The 22,045-nt window shown below is 45.6% G+C and overlaps 1 protein-coding gene across 1 annotated transcript; it reads right to left on the bottom strand.

The window, feature by feature from the left end:
- Positions 1–8,114: 8,114 nt before the first annotated feature.
- On the bottom strand, positions 8,115–20,731 carry bloc1s5 (biogenesis of lysosomal organelles complex-1, subunit 5, muted). The gene is made up of 5 exons (XM_028790845.2): positions 20,630–20,731; positions 16,469–16,551; positions 16,258–16,387; positions 11,292–11,350; positions 8,115–8,434 (listed from the first exon to the last, which is right to left on the bottom strand). The coding sequence occupies exons 1-5, from the start codon at positions 20,646–20,648 to the stop codon at positions 8,261–8,263; spliced, it is 465 nt and encodes a 154-aa protein (XP_028646678.1). The 5' UTR covers positions 20,649–20,731; the 3' UTR covers positions 8,115–8,260.
- Positions 20,732–22,045: the final 1,314 nt, after the last annotated feature.

Genomic DNA, 22,045 nt, shown 5'->3' with positions numbered 1-22,045 from the left:
GGGGTGGAGCTTCGGCTCAGAGTCAGGTGGCCCCGCCCCCAGGCTCAAAGCACGGACTACGAGGTGCGCAGTGACAAGGACAAGGCGCCACACTACAAACCAAAATTAAAACAGATGCATCAAATCATGCAGCAACCAATTCAACAATACGTACAAAATAAAATATAAAAAATAAAGAGAAAACACACGTTTGTATAAAGTATCACAAAACCCAAGGCAGGGACTCCAGGAAGCAGTCTGTGTGTTTATATAGCGCCTTTCCTGGGCACTCATTGTCAAATTCAAAGCGTCACATGCCAACCGCCACAGGACGCCTGACAAAGGGAACCACAACCTGAACTTTGGGCCCCTGCACGTTGTGCCATCCCCTTCTGGCAGAGGCCCGCACCAGCTCGCTCCCTTGATGGGTGGTACCCCCTCGATGGCCCATTTTGGCCGCCGGTCCCGCGGCTGATGAATTACGGAAGCCCAAGTGTCAGACTTCTCTCCTCGACCTGCCGCCTCGAATGTTTTTTCCGCATTCCCGGGCCGCTGACGGACTGGAAGAGAATTTCAGGAACTGTGCGTTTGTCACCCCGAGAGTCCCAGACGAGTGAAAGTATTTCAGGAAACGCTGTGAAAACGAGCCTGTTCCTGTCCTGGCAGCCATCAATTTTGCTCTTTATCATTTAAACAAACGGCGGCGAGCCGCGCTTTGTGGCGTCAAAGAGGTGCCAGGCATAGTGGGTGCCACCAACTGTCAAAAAACAAGGCCAGGATTGAGTGTTCCTCTTAATTCACAGCACAAATAAACCAACACAATGTGCCATATATAGCGCCTTTCTATAGTCAACACTGTCCCCGGGCACCTTACTGGTATTTGTCTGAGACGCGAGTGATCGCCTGGTGCTCGGGAAGTCAGTGGTGGGGACACAAATGGGGGCCTAGCACTTAGAAATGAAGCCACACAGCCCACCGTGTGTGTGTTTCACCGCCACCAGGGGGTGCCTCTCACTGGACTGCCCTTGTGCCCAGCATTGTCTGAGATCCAGGCTGTGTTTAGAGGAGCCACCAGGGGACAGCTGCACGTAGTCCCTCAGGTATTACATAGGAGACCAGCAGATAAGCTGATAGTAGGGGGAAGAGAACTGGACCGGACAGGGGAACATCAAAGACCACCCATGTGGGCACAGGGCCTCACAAGTCCTTTGTCTGCCCTGCACTGCCCAGATGTGGCTCATCATCCTTGGATGTCTGCTTCTATCACCACCATGAAGCTGCTGAGGACTCCACATCTTAAAAACACAACTGTGGGATGGCGTTTAGTCATTGGAAAGGCGCTATATAGTGCATGGCTGAATAGTCCACTTGGAAATGAAAGGGAGAATGGGAAACTGAAAGGTGCTATATACAAAGCAGTGTTTCAACTGGACAGAATCTAATTTCAGGGGTAAATGCTTTTCATGTGTGTAGAAAGGCGCTATATGACGTAAGGACTGACTTCTGTACTCAACTGACTCTAACCTGAGAAAGGGGGGGGCTCCTGGTGCTGTGCTGGCGCGTTTCTCATTCCCACACTCGGGTTGTCTCACCGCTCAAAACCCACGGGTCAAAATGGTCACCTCTGGGTTAAATATTGTAGTGCTGCAGATGTTCAGCATCCCTCGGTGGAAAATTCCTAAAAGTAAGAATAAAAAATAAAAATTATTAATATCTACGTGAATGAGTTAGTGGCGAAAACAACCAAAAATCAGGCTGTTAGGTGGCGTTTGGCACTCCTTGTTGGTTTTCAATTGTTGTTCGTCAGCATTGTGTTCTCTTCTACCCGGATACCCAGCTCATGATAATTCAGGGTATCTCGTCCTCACCACACGATGTCTGCCATTCACTCTTAACATTCCCAAAAAATAAAAAAGTGACCTTGTTGATGTCATCGGCCAGGACATCGCGTGTATGCCACACTTCAGGACGCCAGCCTGTGCCCGCATGTCTGTGCCACCCGAGATCACCTGACTGAGGAGTTGGCAGCCTGTCATGAAGCACTTCCTGGTCACCCGTACTCCAGAAAGTGACAGGCCACGGGGGACAAAAGAATATTAAAGACGAGTGGCAGTCAGAAGTGGAAGGAGCTCAAGAGGGGCCACCAAAACCAAACGTCTGGCAAAAATAAAAACGGATTTAAATCTCAAACCGACAATTCCTTTCATGTTTTTATTTGTTTTGTATTTTTTAACGCTTTACACGCTTACATTTGATCAGTGCCGGGGTTACCGTCCCGCCGACATTTTAGGCTCCTATCCCGGCGGTTTAACAAAACTGTCAGCTTGCTCGAGTTTTTTTCACCCTGCGGCCCGTGGCTCCCGACTTAGTTTACTTCTTTCTGTTTTCTTTTAAGTTTTACCTACCGTGTAATAATTGTTAATAAAACTCAGATGAACCCTCAAAGGCGATGCCGTAGCTCAGTGGTCCTCAAACGAGGCGCCGCGCACATTATGAAAGTTAAAAATTAAAAAAACCTCATCCAGGCATCCAGCTCCCGGGTCTCACATGGACGGGAACTCCAAACTCTCCATACGGTGAAAGTCTTTTTATTTTATATAGTAGTCCTCAGCTTGGGAAAGATAGCGACACAAACATCTCGGCGAATGTCACGAGCGCAGCATCGCATGGCGGCAAACTGCAATTTGTCAAAGCGGTAACGGCGGGAACCGAGTGAAGTACGGCGAGCACACGAGGTCAAAAAGCACGCCGCTGTCTTTAGGATGGCGGTACCTGCGCGCTCTCTTTCCTGCTCTTGATTTCTCCGTCGGTTTTCATTCTTGTGGTGTGTAAATCTACGAGACAGCACTTCTTGGCCTTTGACGGGGGCGTTGAGAAGTTTTATCCCGCCCCCCCACTCCCCCCCGAAATTTCTAAAAATGAGCACGCGAAGATCCTCGTTGAACTCGGATCGATTTCTTATACCTCAACATTTCTAATGCTAATGCTACAAACGCATGTCGCTTGGCCACCTTGGGTCACTTTCAGACTGGCTGTCCTAACGTCACATCACATCCTACTTGTTAGAACGACATGCTTGAATTCCATCCAGATGTTAGGGGCTATCGATGTGTGTTCATTACCCTTTTTTAGCCGTGCATATTGTTTATTGTATTTGTAATGATTTTATTAAAATATAAATAAAGCCCGGCTTTCAAAGATTGTGCGTGCGTTCTTTCGACTACTACGCATGCGCGAAACTGTCCCGGAACGCGCCTCTGAAATTCACGACCGAGAAGTTCATGTCGTCGTATTGTTCACATTCTTTGTAGATCCTTATCAAATGTAACAATTCCCTTTGTTACAGAAATGTAAGACTTCCCAGCGGTGTAAAGGTCTGATAAAGTTCTGAGAAAATAAAATACCAGAGCAACGGCGCAACAGGCGGAGCGCAAGGCATAAAAACTGCGCCATTTGAGGAGCGCATGCCCCCTGCTGGACACAAAGTGCGACGCGTGCGGTGACACCTCTAGTCAAACGGCTCATTTTTTTATGGTGGCCGGTGAAATGTCACTGTCACCCTCAAAGTGTCATATAGTGCCTTTCCACCACAAGCCACGTCTGTTATGAACACAAGCACTGACAGGTGACATGTCTCACCTTCGGTATCAAACAGTGAGGGGAGCCGCCAGTGGGCCTCCCCCTCCGTACGAACGGAATGCCAGCCACTGGGCTCCCCTCCCTGCCCCAGGGTCGCCTGTTTGGCTCTGTTTGCGCCGCACTTCCTCGCTGTATTGTTCTCCTCCAGTTAGCTTTGGCACACAGCTGAGCTTCTTCAGCTCACATTCATAACAGGAAGACCTGCAGATAAGAGCCATGAACGAGGGCACCGTCGAGCACAAGTATCGGGCCGCCGTCTCCATCTCCCCCTGGCCGTACGCCCCAAGCGGTGACTTCACTCCATTGGCAGATGTGGCACTGCGGCTGACTGACTGACCAAGAAGAAAGACCGACAACGTCTGACACTCGGAGAGCTGCGACTTGAACACCACCGAGTTAACTGGCAAGTGTGGCTGGCAGTTAGTGACATCAAAAGAAATGTGACAACAACAGGAAGCACAAGACCACCCTATGCACTGTCCAGCCGCCTGACCCACCTGGTCTGGAAAATGAGACTGTGCTGCTGAGGGGTCACCCACTGGACTGGCCACTGCTTGTAGTCACAGTCATCATAGTGAGGACAGCCACATGTCACACTGTCACTCTCAGAGACCTGCTAGATAGATAAGAACGGCACCACACATTATTTGGATATGTAGGAAAGGCACTATATAATGAATAGAAAGACAGAAATGAAAGGCACTATACAGACTGATAGATAATGCAATCACGATACAGACATGAATAGGAAAGGCGCTATATAACAAAGTTAAATAGATATGAGAGGCTCTATGTAATATAGAGAGAAATATGAAAGGCGCTACATAGATGGATTAAACAAAAATTAAGGAGACATATGTATGAAAGGCACCCTGTAAAACAAAGTTAGATAGATATGAGAGGCACCACAGTGTTGTGAGAAAGTCTTTGCCCCCCTTCTGTCTTTCAGATAACACGCAGTATCAGAGAGTGGGAGCCCCGAGTGAACACACACAACAGACTTTAAATCAGGACATTCCCTATTCTTGTGATCCATCAGCCCATCATTCTTGTGAAAAAGTAATTGCCCCCCATTGTTTAAAAATTTGCCTGCAGCCCTTTTAGCAGTAACAATGACAGCTAGAGAATGGCAGACTGGGCTGCACTGCAGACTCGTGACCACCTTTAGATGTTCTGCAGTCCTGTGATTGGTCAGCAACGTCACTTTACGAGAGGCCCACCAGATCAACAAGCTGATTAAAAAGGGAGGACTCAGGTATGGGACACAGTGTGGACCCCTTGGAGAGAATGAAAATCAAAACTGAGTGCCATTATGAAGAACCGCGACAGGAGTACACGTGTACAGCACCTAAGGAGGACTGTCCAGTCAGAGGTCTACCTCTGATTCATTGTGGTGTGTGTGTTTTTTATATTTAAGTTTATTTAATAAGGTTCTGTCGAAAGCCAACTTCACCTCTGAGGACATATCAAGTTCTGTCTGCTGTATAGCGCCCTTCACAGTTCTCTCTCTTCACATTTGTGATCATTTCATTTCCATCTTTGCTTCACTTCAGACACACAGGTAGGCCGGCGAGTGTCAGCTTGTGGTTTCTGTCTCTCCATTGGCTTCCCATCAGAACTTCTGACATTTCACTCCAAAACCTGCGAGCCCCCCAGTTGTCGACTTCATTTCTGTTTGTCTGCAGGGGTGCGTCTCTTGGATGGCACAGGTTTCCCTGGTTCTCCTCCTTATTGGGGTCCTAACCTTACCCGAGGCTGGAGAAGCCTGCAGCTCTTTGGATGTTCCTCTGTGACGTCTTCACCGAGTCATCGCTGTGCCATGGGGGTCTTTTTGGCAGGCCAGCGTCCCAGATGGTCTCCACGTAGAGACAGAGGCTCTCACTATGGCGCCTCAGAAGTGCCCGTCTCGCCTTTTCCTGATTGGTACATTTCATCCCCTTTTTCCTATCATTTTCTTTGACTGAGGCATGGCGTTCTTCTGGGAAACTCGTGGTGCCCACTTCACTGCCATGGCGAGGGTCAGTCAGTATTTGGCTGCTGGAGTCGAGTGCTGTATTCACATCGGTCAGCTGTTTGTTGGGGTAACTAAGGGGGCCCTTATAGGCAATGCAGGTGTTGGATGACTTGTGTTACGTACATCTACTGCAGTGCAGTGTAGAAATGGTGCTTTAGGGGTCCTCTGGATCTGACATTACATTCTGTCTAAAGACCTGGGGGGCCACTCGTTGTGACAAATACACAAAAAACACGCCGTTACCAGGAATGGGAAAACACCTTCTCACCGCATTGTATACCCCACTTTCTACCCAGAATTTGTTCAACTGGGTGGGATGAAGGAGTAATGGGGTGGGAGGGGGGGGCCGTTAAAAAGACAACGCAACACTCGGAGTGATTACCAATCAAGCTTATAAGTTCATGTAACGACTAGCGGTGCCACCCGTCTGAGACGTGGACCTCGCTGTTAAGGTTTGTGTGCGCCATCTACCAGACATAATGCACAGAATTTGTCACTCCAACGGGTGGTGCATTACAAATGTTTTATGACACGCCATCTGTTGGAATGACAGAAACACTGGCCAGGCTCACAGATACACACGCAGACACTTGTCCTTTTACTAAGGTGGACTTTTCTAAACACTCGGGGGTCTGGAGTTTTTTTTCCTTTACCAAGAGACTACGGAGTGTGTTTCGACTCGTGTAGCTCCTCAGCCAGCTTTTCATGGCACCAAATCCCTTTTGTGTCACCGTTGAGGTGGCACTGGAGGACAGTGTGATTCCTGTCACTGAGCCTGGAGTATGTGTGGCAATGGCGCCCTCTGCTGGCCAGACACACAAACACATTTCTTTTTCTTTTCCATACGATGCTGTAATGACACAATGACACGAGACGTGACCTGCCAATTGTAATTATATTGTGTTAAATAAGAATAAAAATCAGAATTGTGGGTTTAAAAGTCATTACTGTCACTTCTGCAGGGTCCAGTGAAATTCTTACTTGCATGGGCCACTCTCTGGTGTGTCATCAGTGACCGTCCGCTCCACGAGGCAGCTGTTAAAGGCGCTATATAATCGATTCGATTGGCTCTCACTTGCATGGCTAACCACAGAGCAGGACGTCACCATCAAGTTCCGCTTCTTCTGTTTTACACAAATACTGAAATACCTTAAAAGCAGCAAGCGGTGGCACACAGTTTGCTGACACTTGGCACCCGCCTTCCTTGTGGGTGAAGTTCACTCCTCGTCACCTCAAACAGGGCGCACTGCCCACGCCTTTCGAATGTCCCGTTGAGAGGCACCGATCGATGGGTGATGCTGACGACCTTCACACAGACAGGCAGGCGGCGCGACTTCACTTACGGTGTCAAACGGGCCTTTAATTTGGGTATTTTGCGTGTTTCAGTCTTTGGCTCACACATTGAGGTACCTGCTGTCTGTAGAAGTGGGGGTGCAGTGGCACAGTGGCATGATGTGGATGACTGTAAAAGTAAAAACCAGTTCATGTGTGAATGAATAAATGAAGAAGGAAAAACGGGCAGGGCAGCATGTGGACCACCTGAGACAACGCAGCAGAAAACCACCCGACATCAGCGCCACCTCGTCCTGGTCTGGCAAACCCCAGCGAAGGGTGGCAGTGCAAGCAGTGGGGCAGAGCCACCCGGCACCACCCCATCTGCCAGTCATTTACATCGAGTCGGGCGGAGCGACAGCAACTAAAATCAGCGTAACGGACCACCCACCCAAACCAGAGGGGCTCCTCCATCAGAGACGTCACCTACACACTTGATGTCAACTCCTGCTGCTTCACGGCTCCACGTGAGTGATGCCACCTTTGGCACTGCCCGCTCCATTTCTTTGTATTTCTTAGCAGTCCAGGTTTGCACTTCTAGGTGCTGACACAAATAAATGAATCCTGAACGGGGTTGCCAGGCGTGGCTTGGTGACGCGTCATGCTGGCGGTGAGCAGATGCACACATTTAGGGGTTCAGTTACGTTAAAAACGCCCCCCCCGCCCAGGCTGTGCCACCCACACACTCAAGTGATTCAATATGGTGGGGCCACAAGCCCCACTGTGGTCAGAGTCACAGACCTGCACTCTCCATCGGGTGGCACTTTGAAGAATTTCAGGTTTAGTCATTTTGAATTACAACAAGCCACACGTCAGCCGTAATTAACGACGGGCCAACAAGTGTGCCACTCTGACGTGAGCTGAACTGGAATCCTCCATCTGTTGGGCCACCACAAGAATATCAGGGCCGAGATTGTAAAGTGGCATTAAAGGGGCTGCCTTAACGTCGTCTACTAACAGACGCCACTCCATTCTGCTATCGCTGCCCTCCTTGAACGTGACGCACACAGTTAACGAATGACATGTGATGGCTGACCCTAAGCTGCAGTGACTGGCAGTCAACACAGCGGGATGGCACACAACACTTCTGGCACCATGATCTGCATTTACCTGGAGCTCCCCATTGCTGCGGGTCTGTGCCACACTCTGCCATCACACCTCAGTCCTCTCTTTATTGGCATCCTGCGTCCACCGGGTACATTTTTAGGCTTCCTCTCCTCACTGTTACCTAACAAATCAGTGCTGCCGTTTGGATCGCTGCACTCGAGTGACGTCTCAGCGGTGACAGTTCAGAGATCAGAAGGTGGTGAACTTAGCCAAGTCCCTCTCCAGCTCGCCGTAGTGGGCACTGAGCCGGGACACGGCCTTGGCATGCTCCTCATCGACCTCCTCCTTCCTGCGCGTCTGCTCCTTCATGAATTCCTCCCATTCGCTTTGGTACTTCTCTCTGCTCGCCGGCAGACCGTCACTCTGCACAGAAAGAAACATAAAATGAATGACGCCATTATATGTGACAACGGTGACAGCAAACGGTCACAAGCAGAGGAGGTGGAGGAGGAGGCTTTCCTTGGGTATCCAGAGCTGGGGTGTCCAACTCGGGTCCCAGGGGGCAGCAGGATTTCAGTCAGCCAGTTTCTTGTGCTCAAAATGACAATTCTTGTATCTGTGACTCACCTGCTGTTGGCAGTGATGACAAAGGACGATTTCTAATATTGTGTAACGGGGTGATAACAATGTCGTTACAGTTTATTAAATGCTAGCCGTGTAAGCCTGGGGTCCTAGAAGCCATGGAGTCTGGCACTTCAATCAGTCGCATCGGTTGTGTATTAGCTGCTAAGCGAGGTTCGCTGTCCTCGGCGGTTTGGTGACACAGTCACTTTCTTGGGGCTTTGTGCTGTAGCCTCACATGTCCGCTGCGGACAGACAGACAGACGGACTTCCACGCGTAGACGTTTATATAGAAGACGACTCATCGTATTGTATTCCAAGTGTGTGATGCATGTGAACAGAATACACACGTGGGACTCGTAGGAGAAAGCACAAGAACTTCACATGGCCAGCAAGAGGGAGCGACTCAGGGAGACGCCAGCTGGAGAGCTGATGGGGTGGACGGGCGCAACTACCACAAGGTACCTCAGGAATCGGCTAACACAGCGCCAGGTCCAGCGTCACCATCAAGTGTCACATAAGAGAGCGTGGATGGGCTTGTGGAAGACACAAGGTAAGAAATGGAGACCCTGACAGTAAACATCTGCGACACATAACGTCACCCGTCATAAGCCAGCAGCGGTCTGTGTTTTTAAGGGTCGTTGAACTTTTGCTTTGCGGCCATCGAGGTGCTACAGGTCAGGTGCGCTGGGCTCTTTGCACATGAAGCTGGCTGGCTCCATCCACACTCGCAGTACACAACCCAACATGACGTCTGCTGTGTGACACCGACTTGAACCGGTCAGCTTGTACGCCTTCATCCATTTTAACTGCCAGTGCCTTCACTGGTTTAGGTGTTGTTATCTCACCCAAATGACCTTGCTGTTTATGGGCGCTAACAATCACTCGGCTCCTGTTTAACCCGAGTCCTGCAGGAAAACAGTAGCAGAGAAGTTGGAGCAGACATGAGCTGTGTGCAGCCCACCATTGCTGAGGCTTCCAGGATTGTGTTCATGTGAAACAAGGTCAATACGCTAAGGGAGAAGCTACGAGGCGAGTATGGCGCCTTTCATGGAATGTTCTCACATGTTGTCATGGAGAGCAGCGAGCCCATCAATCCTGGCATAATTGGAGACCAACAACAAACAGCAGCAAACCAAATCCAAACCTGCATAAAAAGATCCCAGATTCCTTGTATGACATCAAGCCCACGTCGTGTGTAACATCCCAGAAACTTGCATTCTGTCCAAGATATTGTTAACCCAGAAAGGCGCACATAAATGGCATTTTGGAGTTTAGGACGTGAAGCCCCCAGCGCCTCTCACTGGTCACCACGGGGGGCAGACCTCTGAATTGGCCCTCTGCTCGCTGAAGCACCTCAATGCCTGGCCGGCTTCCCACTCGCGTTTCTTTAACCCTTAACTCTCCGATGGCGCCCTGCAGTGCTGATACGGCCGAGACATCAAAGTGGCCAATGAGTGAGCAGGAGAGGCGGGCGTTTGGTGTGAAAGCTCGATGCTATTGGTGTGCACTTCTCTGTCCCACATTACAGGATACTGCAGAAGGGCTTCGTTTAAGGAGATCTGAGCCCAAACCATTTGTGTCTGAGGCGCGGCGAGTGTACGACGGGGCTCACTGCGGTTCAAGGTGGGTCTCCTCTGAAGCCTCTTGTGATCTCTGGGCTCAATGAGAACACGGGATTACAATTCTTTTCCCTCAACCAACACTACAAACAAGCAGGGCAAGTAACTGAAAAAAACAAAATTATTATTATTTTTAAGTAGATCAACTCTTTAATTAGTAACCAGTTACTGCTGCTAATGGGATAGAAGTAATCCTCCTTCATTTCAATTGACTTCCTTTTTAAGATTCCAAAGATTTGCACCTTCTTGATGTTGGGCTGGTGGTTAAGAAATAAAGGGAACACTTAAGGGATCTGAATTGAAAAAAAGCAAAACTCCGTCAACAGCCCTAACGTGTCACCAACTAAGAAAGTAGCTGAACAAATGGCTGCCGTCACTGTGGCCTGCCTGACACTCCTGATCCTGACTGGCTTGCCAGCCTCCATCAATTTTAGACCAATTACAGGGTCGTAGGTGACAGCATCAGGAGCAACACGCCAATCAGTCCAGAGGAGGGTGAAGACTAAACCTGACCTGCCACTACCAGAGACCCCGAGGGCCCAATATAGACTCGGCAGTTGACAAAAAAAACGCACATCTCCGGGGGACGTGAAAGGAGAACCAGACACCCTAAGAAAAATCTGCAATCACGGAAAGGAGAATTTGAAAATTCCACAGCGAAAGTGACCAGGCTGGGATTCAAACCTACAACTCTGAGGCTGGGGGGGCGGGGGGGTTGTGTACAGTGCTGAACAGTGTGATGTGCCAAAAAAATAGAAATCAAAAATATGCAAATCTGATAAGTACGGAGTCTGAACTGGGCTGTGGAAAACATGAAATCACCCTGGCAGTGGACTAGAGCACAGCACACCTCGCCATGTCAAGGACATTGGGGTCCTCCATTAGGAGCTTAACAAATGTAATATTAGGCCGAACGCGGGCTCTTCAACACCAAGGACAGGTTCACTGTGGGTTACGACACTGCATGGATGGAAGGAAAACAGAAGAAGAAGAACAAGAACAACAACTGACTGTACATGAGTGATGTGTGCCGATACCTGCTCTTTGACCGAGTCCCTCTGGAGGATCCTCTGAGCCATGTGATTGGCGGCTTCCACTGAAAAGAAATCAAAATCCTAAAGTTACGTCAGGTGCTTCACCGGAGTAAAGTCATCTCTTAAAGGTGTAAACACACAACTGAATAACAGCACTGAGCACACCATGGAGGACTCTGCTGCTACAGACAGACAGACACACATTTCATCATTCAGAATACACAGGCGCATCCCGAAAAATTACAAAATCATTGACAAGTTCATTTATTTCAGTAAAGTCTATAGATTCATTACACACAGAGTGAGATATTTCATGCGTTTATTTCTTTTCATTTAACTTGTATGTATACAGAGAGAGAGATATATAAGTAGATATTCATATAGATACACTGCCGCCACTTGCCAACCCCCAGGTGGGCACTACGCATTAGTCACTTCACGGCTCTGCCGCTCGCGTATGGTGAAGCAGATGTACAACTTAAACAGATTGTTATTTTCGTGTTAATTGTTACCTATGCATAATAGACCTAACTATTTTACATTACAGCGAGTAATTAACCGTAGTACCACATAGTAAAACGTAATCAATTGAAAGTAAATAACCTTTCATGTTGCCTTGTTGGTATTCATTGCGTTATACAGTGGTGTGAAAAACTATTTGCCCCCTTCCTGATTTCTTATTCTTTTGCATGTTTGTCACACAAAATGTTTCTGATCGTCAAACACATTTAACCATTAGTCAAATATAACACAAGTAAACACAAAATGCAGTTTGTAAATGGTGGTTTTTATTATTTAGGGAGAAAAAAAAATCCAAACCTACATGGCCCTGTGTGAAAAAGTAATTGCCCCCTGAACCTAATAACTGGTTGGGCCACCCTTAGCAGCAATAACTGCAATCAAGCGTTTGCGATAACTTGCAATGAGTCTTTTACAGCGCTCTGGAGGAATTTTGGCCCACTCATCTTTGCAAAATTGTTGTAATTCAGCTTTATTTGAGGGTTTTCTAGCATGAACCGCCTTTTTAAGGTCATGCCATAGCATCTCAATTGGATTCAGGTCAGGACTTTGACTAGGCCACTCCAAAGTCTTCATTTTGTTTTTCTTCAGCCATTCAGAGGTGGATTTGCTGGTGTGTTTTGGGTCATTGTCCTGTTGCAGCACCCAAGATCGCTTCAGCTTGAGTTGACGAACAGATGGCCGGACATTCTCCTTCAGGGTTTTTTGGTAGACAGTAGAATTCATGGTTCCATCTATCACAGCAAGCCTTCCAGGTCCTGAAGCAGCAAAACAACCCCAGACCATCACACTACCACCACCATATTTTACTGTTGGTATGATGTTCTTTTTCTGAAATGCTGTGTTCCTTTTACGCCAGATGTAACGGGACATTTGCCTTCCAAAAAGTTCAACTTTTGTCTCATCAGTCCACAAGGTATTTTCCCAAAAGTCTTGGCAATCATTGAGATGTTTCTTAGCAAAATTGAGACGAGCCCTAATGTTCTTTTTGCTTAACAGTGGTTTGCGTCTTGGAAATCTGCCATGCAGGCCGTTTTTTGCCCAGTCTCTTTCTTATGGTGGAGTCGTGAACACTGACCTTAATTGAGGCAAGTGAGGCCTGCAGTTCTTTAGACGTTGTCCTGGGGTCTTTTGTGACCTCTCGGATGAGTCGTCTCTGCGCTCTTGGGGTAATTTTGGTCGGCCGGCCACTCCTGGGAAGGTTCACCACTGTTCCATGTTTTTGCCATTTGTGGATAATGGCTCTCACTGTGGTTCGCTGGAGTCCCAAAGCTTTAGAAATGGCTTTATAACCTTTACCAGACTGATAGATCTCAATTACTTCTGTTCTCATTTGTTCCTGAATTTCTTTGGATCTTGGCATGATGTCTAGCTTTTGAGGTGCTTTTGGTCTACTTCTCTGTGTCAGGCAGCTCCTATTTAAGTGATTTCTTGATTGAAACAGGTGTGGCAGTAATCAGGCCTGGGGGTGGCTACGGAAATTGAACTCAGGTGTGATACACCACAGTTAGGTTATTTTTTAACAAGGGGGCAATTACTTTTTCACACGGGGTCATGTAGGTTTGGATTTTTTTTCTCCCTAAATAATAAAAACCATCATTTAAAAACTGCATTTTGTGTTTACTTGTGTTATATTTGACTAATGGTTAAATGTGTTTGATGATCAGAAACATTTTGTGTGACAAACATGCAAAAGAATAAGAAATCAGGAAGGGGGCAAATAGTTTTTCACACCACTGTACGTCTTTGTTCTTTTTGGCTTTGAAATCAACACACAAATACTTTTTAAACTTACACTTTTACTGTAAAACTTCAGTTAAAACAATATTTGGAATTAACTTTTCAGCAAAATCACACTGAATTTTGATTCTGTGATCGGACTCTCATTGTGACTAACTGCTGGTGAGTGAATTTCGTTTCTTTCTCTCTATTAAATAAAACGACTTTTTCGAATGTTAGTCCCTGTGAGTTGTTAATTGTCTTTGTCAAAGTTACTCTAACAGGAAACTGTAAATGTTTAAATACGAATGGCATATCGAGATCTCCTGTGGTGTCTCATGTTAGATGGACTCCATTACCTTTGTTGTCGCCTGTTCACATTTTACCCGTCAGAATTGCTTGACCAATTTTCAATAATCTTGTCCCATCACTCAGACATAAATTACACGATAACATTACGATGTGTCCTTCTGTCAACAATAATTCGTGTGGTGGAAGACCACGGTTGTAGATATTCTTCATGGTATTGTAATAATAATAATAATTCTTTGCATTTATATAGCGCTTTTCTCACTACTCAAAGCATTCAGCAATTGCAGGTTAAGGGCCTTACTCAAGGGCCCAACGGAGTAGAGTCCCTATTGGCATTTATGGGATTCGAAAGTTGAAGTTTTCATCTTCCTCATCCTCACCACCAACTGTTTCAGCACAGTCTATCAATACATATTTAACCAATGTGTCACCGATCGACAATTTTTGTGTTAATTCGTTTGACTTCATTGTTTTTCGGTGCGAGGATTGACTGTTGATAACCCTTCGGGATGAAATTCTTCAATAAGATTTGGACAGAATACGTCTTCTTTAATTGGGAACTTAAAGTGAGGAAAACGTAAAAATTTATAAGAGCTGAGAGTGCATGAAGTGAGTGTGTCTGATAAAAGCATTCACACCAATGAGAGGTGAGAGAACCGCGAGTGGGTGTGGTTTGAGAGAAGGGCGGGACTTAAACAAAATCTCATGGCCAAAGTCTCATCTTGCGGGACTTGGGAAAAAATCTCTTGAAAAAAAGTCACATCTCGTTTCAGGATGTTTTTACATAATAGAGTGATAGACTGTACACACACACACACACACACAGGGTTCAGACCCCTTCACTTTATCCACACTTCATTATGCTGTCAATTTAATTTTAAAGAAGAATCTGAAAATTCCACAATCAATAACCCGTAACGTCAAAGTGACAACAGGCTTACAGGATGGGCTGCAAATTCATTAAAACTCAGAAACTGAAATCTCTCCTTCCAGTACGTTCTCGGACCCTTTGCTGTGGCTCTCCACTTTGGGTTCAAGTGCACTCGGTTTGCTTGAATTCTCGTGGTGATGTTTCTGGAGTTCACCTGTGACAAGCTGAATGTTTAGAACGGCTCCTGTGTATTTATATACAGGAGGTCCCACAATTCACACTGCATGTCAGGACAAAAACCAAGCCATGACGTCCAGTGAACTAACTCTCTGTAGACCTTGGTGATCAAACTGTGGTGAGGCACAAATCAGGCCAAGTGGATCAAACCATGTGTAAAGCTCATGAGCACAGTGGCCTCCATAATTGTGAAATGACAGATACCTGGAACCATCTAGACTACTCAGGAAGGCCTTGGTCAGGGAGGTGACCAAGAACCCAATGGCCACTCTAACAGAGCTTCAGAAATCCTCTGCTGAGATCATCTTAGCAGCACTCCATTAATCGGGGGTTTATGGCTGAGTGAAGAGATGGAGGCCACTCCTGAATAAGAGACATCCGACAGCATGAGGGAAAGGACTCTCTAGTCCAATGAGGCAGAAATCGAACTCTGTGGGAAGAACACCAAGCAAGATGTCTGGTAAAGACCAGGCACTGCTCATCACCTGCTTAATACCAACCTTGCAATGAAGCACAGTGGCGGCAGCAGCATCATATCACGCTTTGCGAGTGTTTCTTAACAGCAGGGAGAAGGAGACTGGTTGGAACTGGTGGAAGGGTGAATGCCGCCATATACAGAGAGGTCCTTGCAGAAAACCTGCTCCAGGGTACACGTCACCTCAGACTGTGGTGACGGTCCAATGACCTGAAGCCTCCAGCCAAGACAGTGCTAGAGTGGCTTTGGGACAAATGTCCAAGTGTCCTTGAGTGGCACAGTCACAGAATATGTGAGCAGAGACCTGACGATGGCAGTTTACAGAAGCTTTCCCATCCAGTCGATCAGAGATCCTGAGAGGATCTGCCAGGGAGAGTGAGATAAACTGCCCAAATCCAGGGGTACAAAGCTTGTAGTGACTTGAACACCACGATTGGTGCTGGCGCTGCTGCCAAAGTGGGTCCTACAAAGCACTGAGTTAAGGGCCTGCATACCTGGCAGTTTTTAATAAACCTTTAATGTTTTTCTTTTTCCTTATGGGTTATTTAAGTGTAGATTCAGGAGCAGAAGTGGTAAATGTATGAGCTTCAAATGAAATCAGTAAAACAAGGGTCTGAATCCTTTGAGTTTCCTGTACATACACGTAGTCGAGAATGCATTGCCCACCTCAGTAAACAGCTACCATTTACTCCAGGATTACACAGCCATTAGCGTGGATCTCACATGTGCTCAGCAAGCTAAAGGGGGCACCTGAACTCGACATGTTGAACACTCACCCACCACACTGGACTTGCTTCAAGAAGACAGAAGGTCCCTTTAGATGCCAGCATACTCACGTCTCATGAAAACCGCACTGGTGCCGCTCTGCATGCTGTCCTGTAGCTCAGGAAGGCCTCGGCCGCCGACTTCACTAACCATACTGTTCACGTTGTCCAGCAGCCGCTTCTCCCGCAGGCCTCGCTTCTCCTATGAACATGGAAACTGTTAAAGGCTGCAGAGCGGTGGGCACGGACTGCAGAGCCGCCATATTTAACAGAAATCACAAACCTCAAATTCTCTAATGAAGTAGCGAATCTCCCCTTGGAGGACCGGCTTGTGATCAAACAGCCTGGACTGAATGTCCCCAACATCTACAGAAACACAAGAAACACATTTGAATAAATGACACAAGTCAGGTGTGAAGAAACACAGGGATTGGCAGGGTCAAAGTCAAACGTCTACTGCTTCAAAAAAGAAATCAGAACCTTCTGTACAGAATGCGTTAACATTTTGTGATTTTGTCACAAGTTATTCTGCATTTTAAAGTAACCACATGGAATGCATCCCCTGGGCAGCGTGGCGCTTAGCCCTGCTGCCTCATGGAATGCCACACCCTGGAGGGGTTTATGTGTTCTGCCAGGGTGCCCCCCAGTTGTCCTCCCACATCCACAGGTTAACTGGCATTTCCAGTGAATGGGCTCTGTGCTGGACCGGTGCCAAGGTCTACGGGATGAAATTCATCACCAGTATGGGTTTGGAGAAAACTGGCAAACGATAGTGGAGACCTGCAAACACATCTGTGCACAAAACACAAACGTGCAAAACTGTGCATGCAAATGAAACCAGAAATGTGACTTCATGTTGATGTAAACGCCAGCCAGCATCTGAACACCAGAATTACCAAAGCTTACGAGAAAATGCGGAAATCCGGCCCAGCTTAAATCCACTCGCACCTCTCTGTTCGGCGTCTTTTGTCTTGTAAATGTGTCGATAAGCAGCCTGCTATACCACCAACCCCCCCACCGCCGCCAGAGGAGGAGTCAGGTACCTGTAGGCTAACAAAATATCTCGTTACTCAGAACACCAGCATGTGACGTGTCTTGTGTAAGTGCAGGATGACAGGAAATGTTGAACACAAACCTACAAGACAAACTTTTTCCACGTTTTAGTACTAATGACAAAATGTAGACATGAAGTGTATAATGTGTGAAGACTCAAGTGCAAATGTCAAATACAGTAATCCCTCACTTATCGCGGGAGATAGGTTCCAAGGCCGACCGCGATAACTGAATTTCCACGAAGTAGGGACACCATATTTATTTAATTATTTAACGTGTATTTGGACGTTTTTAAACCCTCCCTGTATTGTTTACAACCCACCCTTTACTCTATTAATAACAGAGACAACTGCTAAGCAAAATGAAATCGGTAGATAAGTTTACACTTACTGTATAGCGAAGTACACGTAGCTATATATGACGTGATGATGGTGATGAATATGCTGCGCAGTAAAAATGATGACGATGAAGGTGATAATCCCCTGAATGCAGTAGCAAGAGCACGTTAATGCTGAATGAGTGAGATGAGACTTCCTGGTTAATGCAGCACTCCGTCGCTGAGCCAATCAGCAGCACACAGGAACTTAACTGCGTGCTCTGATTGGGTAGCTTCTCAGCCATCCGCCAATAGCATCTCTTGTATGAAATCAACTGGGCAAACCAACTGAGGAAGCAAATACCAGAAGTAAAAAGACCCATTGTCCGCAGAAACTCGCGAAGCAGCGAAAAATCTGCGTTATATATTTAGATATGCTTACATATAAAATCCGTGAAGTCGTGAATCCACGAAAAGTGAACCGCGAAGTAGCGAGGGATTGCTGTGCACACTTTCACAAAGACACAAGTAGAACACAACAAGTGTGCTTTTATTCAAGACTATAATAAAAGAAATCAGGTTGGTGTTGCTTGTTATCCCGATTTCTTGGGTAGTACAGCAGTTACAGCTGCTGACTCCTATTCAGAAGGTCCCGGGTTCGAGTCTTCACGTGTCCCAAAATAAACGTTTTGCGTAGTGAGCCGCTCTTATTGTTACTCTTATACAATAAAAACATACAGACTCAAATCAAATGTAACCGCCGCTGTAAATGTACGGTACTTGTAAAGGTTAGCGTTTTTTCATTCAGTTTTATTCTCTCAGTCGCGTTCACGCTCGCCCCGATCTGACACTGCTGTTTTCAAATAAAGCTGTAACAGAGGGGAACTCAGATCGGAGAAAGAGAACACAAGCCCACCTGGCAAGAAACGTCCACTCACATATAAGAACGACGCAACTGCACCAGGCGTAAAGGCGAAAGATGGCACTGTCTGGATACGGGGTGAGGTCCGGCGTCATCCTGCCAATCACCTGTCCATTCAGCGTGAGCAGGAACACTCAATAAAAAAAAAATCAAGTGACGGTGAGATACGGAGGAGGCAGATTCGCCAGCATTTGTGTGTCAGAGAAGGTCGAGTTCCATTGCCTCAAAACACCACTCACATCTCCAGTTATTCCCAGTTTCAGATAAACACGAACAGCGTCAGATCCCTAGGGTGGTAGTAATGTATCGTGATCGTGACTGAGAGAATAAAAAAAAAGGTAACTTTTACAAGTCCTATAAATGTACACCGCAAACCAAATGTATGTGTGTACTGTATAATATTAACAATAAGAGCAGCTCACTACTGAAAACGGCAAATACAGGAGTCAGTCGGGATCGAACCGGGGACTCTTGATTATAAGTCAGCAAATCTTACCGCTACGCCACGGAAGCTGTTGTATCGTGTTTGAGCCTTTTGTGAAAGTGTGTATTTGATCTTTGGACTTCAGGCTTCACACATTATGTAGTTTATGCCAACATTATGTCATTTACTACTAAAATATGAAAAACGTTTCTGTTTTAACAATGTGTTTACACAGATTACTGTAGAACTGGAACACACATGAAATGCATGTGTTCTAAATAACAATCTATTATTTCCACTCAAACTCCAGCACTTCACTCCCACATAATCAATCAAGTCATGAGCTGGGAGAACTTTGTGCTCGTTCTGCGGCAGTGGTGGGGAATGGAATAGCAGGCTGCTTGTCTTTATCGGCACATTTACAGGACAGAAGACGCTGACAGAGAGGTGCGAACGGATTTAAGGTGGGCTGGATCTACGAGTTTTTTCGTAGGCTCTGATAATTCTAGTGTTAAAGGGGTGAGCAGGTTAAGGGATAGACTTAAAAAAAAAAAAAAAAAAGGTTCATGTTTCTCCCCTCACTTTCTTGCCTGTTATTTGTTTTCCTTGAAGACTCTGCTGCCCTGACTGTGCACATGTAAGGAGGCCCGGCAGCCATGTAAAGCAGGTGGTCACCCGTTACATCTCCGCTGATGCTGTGCAGGTAAGTCACATTTCTTAAAGAACTGGAAGCAAATCAATATAACTGCTGTACTGGAGCAAGGCATCACAAAGCCATGGCAGGTTGACAAGCATTTCTAATTAATTCATTAATTACCATAAAGGTACTTTCTGTTACAGATGAGGCAACTGAAATCAGATATAAAATAATAATAATGTGTGCAGCCGACACATCACTTAAAGGCAGTCCAGTAAAATAAGGAACCGCTTCTCCACCTTATTAAAAGGGCAAGTGTCTGTGTATCCATTGGGTTCCTGTGTCTCTATTGTTCCAACAGATGGCGCATCAGCAATATTATAAGTAATGCATCTTATTAGAACTAATGTTGATGATGCGTCCATCTGTTGGAATGATAAATGCAGTTCATTTTATTAATACACACGTTTCTAAATGCATTCCAGTAGATGGTGCACAGGAAATGTTTAAGCAGAAGTCTACTGTGATTAGTTTGATTTCAAGTCGTGTCAGATGAGTAGCACAGCCAGTTTACAGCTTAAACAGACTCCGGCCTCGTCACATTTTGTTTCTTTTTTTAAGCTGATATCTGTGTGACAACCCCATAAAGCAGCACTGAGTACTTAACGTAACGTTCTTCATGTGACTTTAGGCAGCTTTTAAATAAAGACGGCGAGGCTTTCACGTCTGAAAAAAAACAACATCGTTTCTCCAACGTGATAACCGAACACAAATCAATGAACCTGGGCATTCAAACAGCGTCTGAAAAATGTTACTGTATTTTTATAACCTGCATCATTGTTATGCCACATGCATTATGAATGTGGAAAAGAATTCAGCTTATTGGCCTTGCCAAGACAGAGTGCCTGTTTGCGGAGATTTGATCACGCGAACACACCGAAGTAGGAAGACGAGTCACGAGTGGCAACACCGAGGACTCTCTGGGCCCGTGAACGCGGTAAACGTCACGTTAAGAGGACGGAAGGAAACGCGAAACGAGACAACAAACGAGCTTTCCGCGTCTCATCGACTGACACTAATTAGAAAACGCACCTTTAATGATTCTGTCCATGGCGTTAAGGAACTCACCGCTCCCGCTCCCCTCTCCACTAATCCAGACGCTTCCTGGACTGCTGGGCGACTGCGCCGCTCCCGCCCCGCATCGCCCCGCCCCCTGTTTTCAGAGTTGTACGATCGGCCAAAGCCAACTCAACGATCTTTTACTGCCATCTGCCGGTCAGGGGGTTTCTCTACGGCGGTTTCACAGGAGAGCAGAGAATTTAAATCGATGAGTTGAATGAAAGTGGTTTGATTGATACATGGCAAAAATAAATATTTGTAAATGTTGTAAATTTACATGTTTATATACTTAGCATAAAATAACAGTGCATTTTAGTCAAAAGCACAGAACCGCTGAAACGCGTACCAGTAGATTCACGGACAGCTGCCAATCGTGTCTGTGTGTGTGTGTGTCTGGAAATCTATCTATCTATCTATCTATCTATCTATCTATCTATCTATCTATCTATCTATCTATCTATCTATCTATCTATTATATAGTGCCTTTCATCTATCTATCTATCTATCTATCTATCTATCTATCTATCTATCTATCTATCTATCTATCTATCTATCTATCTATCTATCTATCTATCTATCTATCTATCTATTATATAGTGCCTTTCATCTATCTATCTATCTATCTATCTATCTATCTATCTATCTATCTATCTATCTATCTATCTATTATATAGTGCCTTTCATCTATCTATCTATCTATCTATCTATCTATCTATCTATCTATCTATCTATCTATCTATCTATCTATCTATCTATTATATAGTGCCTTTCATTAATAAAGTATCTATCTATCTATCTATCTATCTATCTATCTATCTATCTATCTATCTATCTATCTATCTATCTATCTATCTATCTATCTATCTGTGTGTGTGTGACACAGTACCAAATCATACAAAGAGTACACCCCCCTTGTTTCGGGGCTCGTCAGGATTGCCTTACGGTGATGTATTAATATCTATAATGCTGCCTAATATTATAGTTGTGTGTCTTTTGTTGGTTTTGTTTTATTGTCAGCTGGTCTGAAGAGACTGAACTACAAAATCAGTGAAGTTCTTTTTTCCCAGACAGACAATTCAACATCTCAGTTGTTATTCCTGCATGTAACCCTAAAACAGAAATTGTATTATTTGCTGTCATTTCTCTTCTAGTATTTTCTTTATTTGCATTTTTTCCTGTGTGTTGTTTCTTATTTTAATTCAGAACTCGGTGTTTCTTGTATTATTCTGTTCTTTGGCTTTTAATATTTGGTATGTGTTTGTATCTAATGTTATTAATTTGATCTTTGTCTGTGCTATTATTCCTTTTGTACCTGTTCAAATACGTGTCAGGCACTTTGAGAAAGGTGCAATATAAACTAAATGTTTTGATTATTATTATTATTATTAT

The sequence above is a fragment of the Erpetoichthys calabaricus genome, chromosome 6 (genome assembly GCF_900747795.2).
Source record: "Erpetoichthys calabaricus chromosome 6, fErpCal1.3, whole genome shotgun sequence".
NCBI classification, from domain to species: Eukaryota; Metazoa; Chordata; class Cladistia; order Polypteriformes; family Polypteridae; genus Erpetoichthys; species Erpetoichthys calabaricus.
This window is presented reverse-complemented; position numbering and strand designations above follow the sequence as displayed.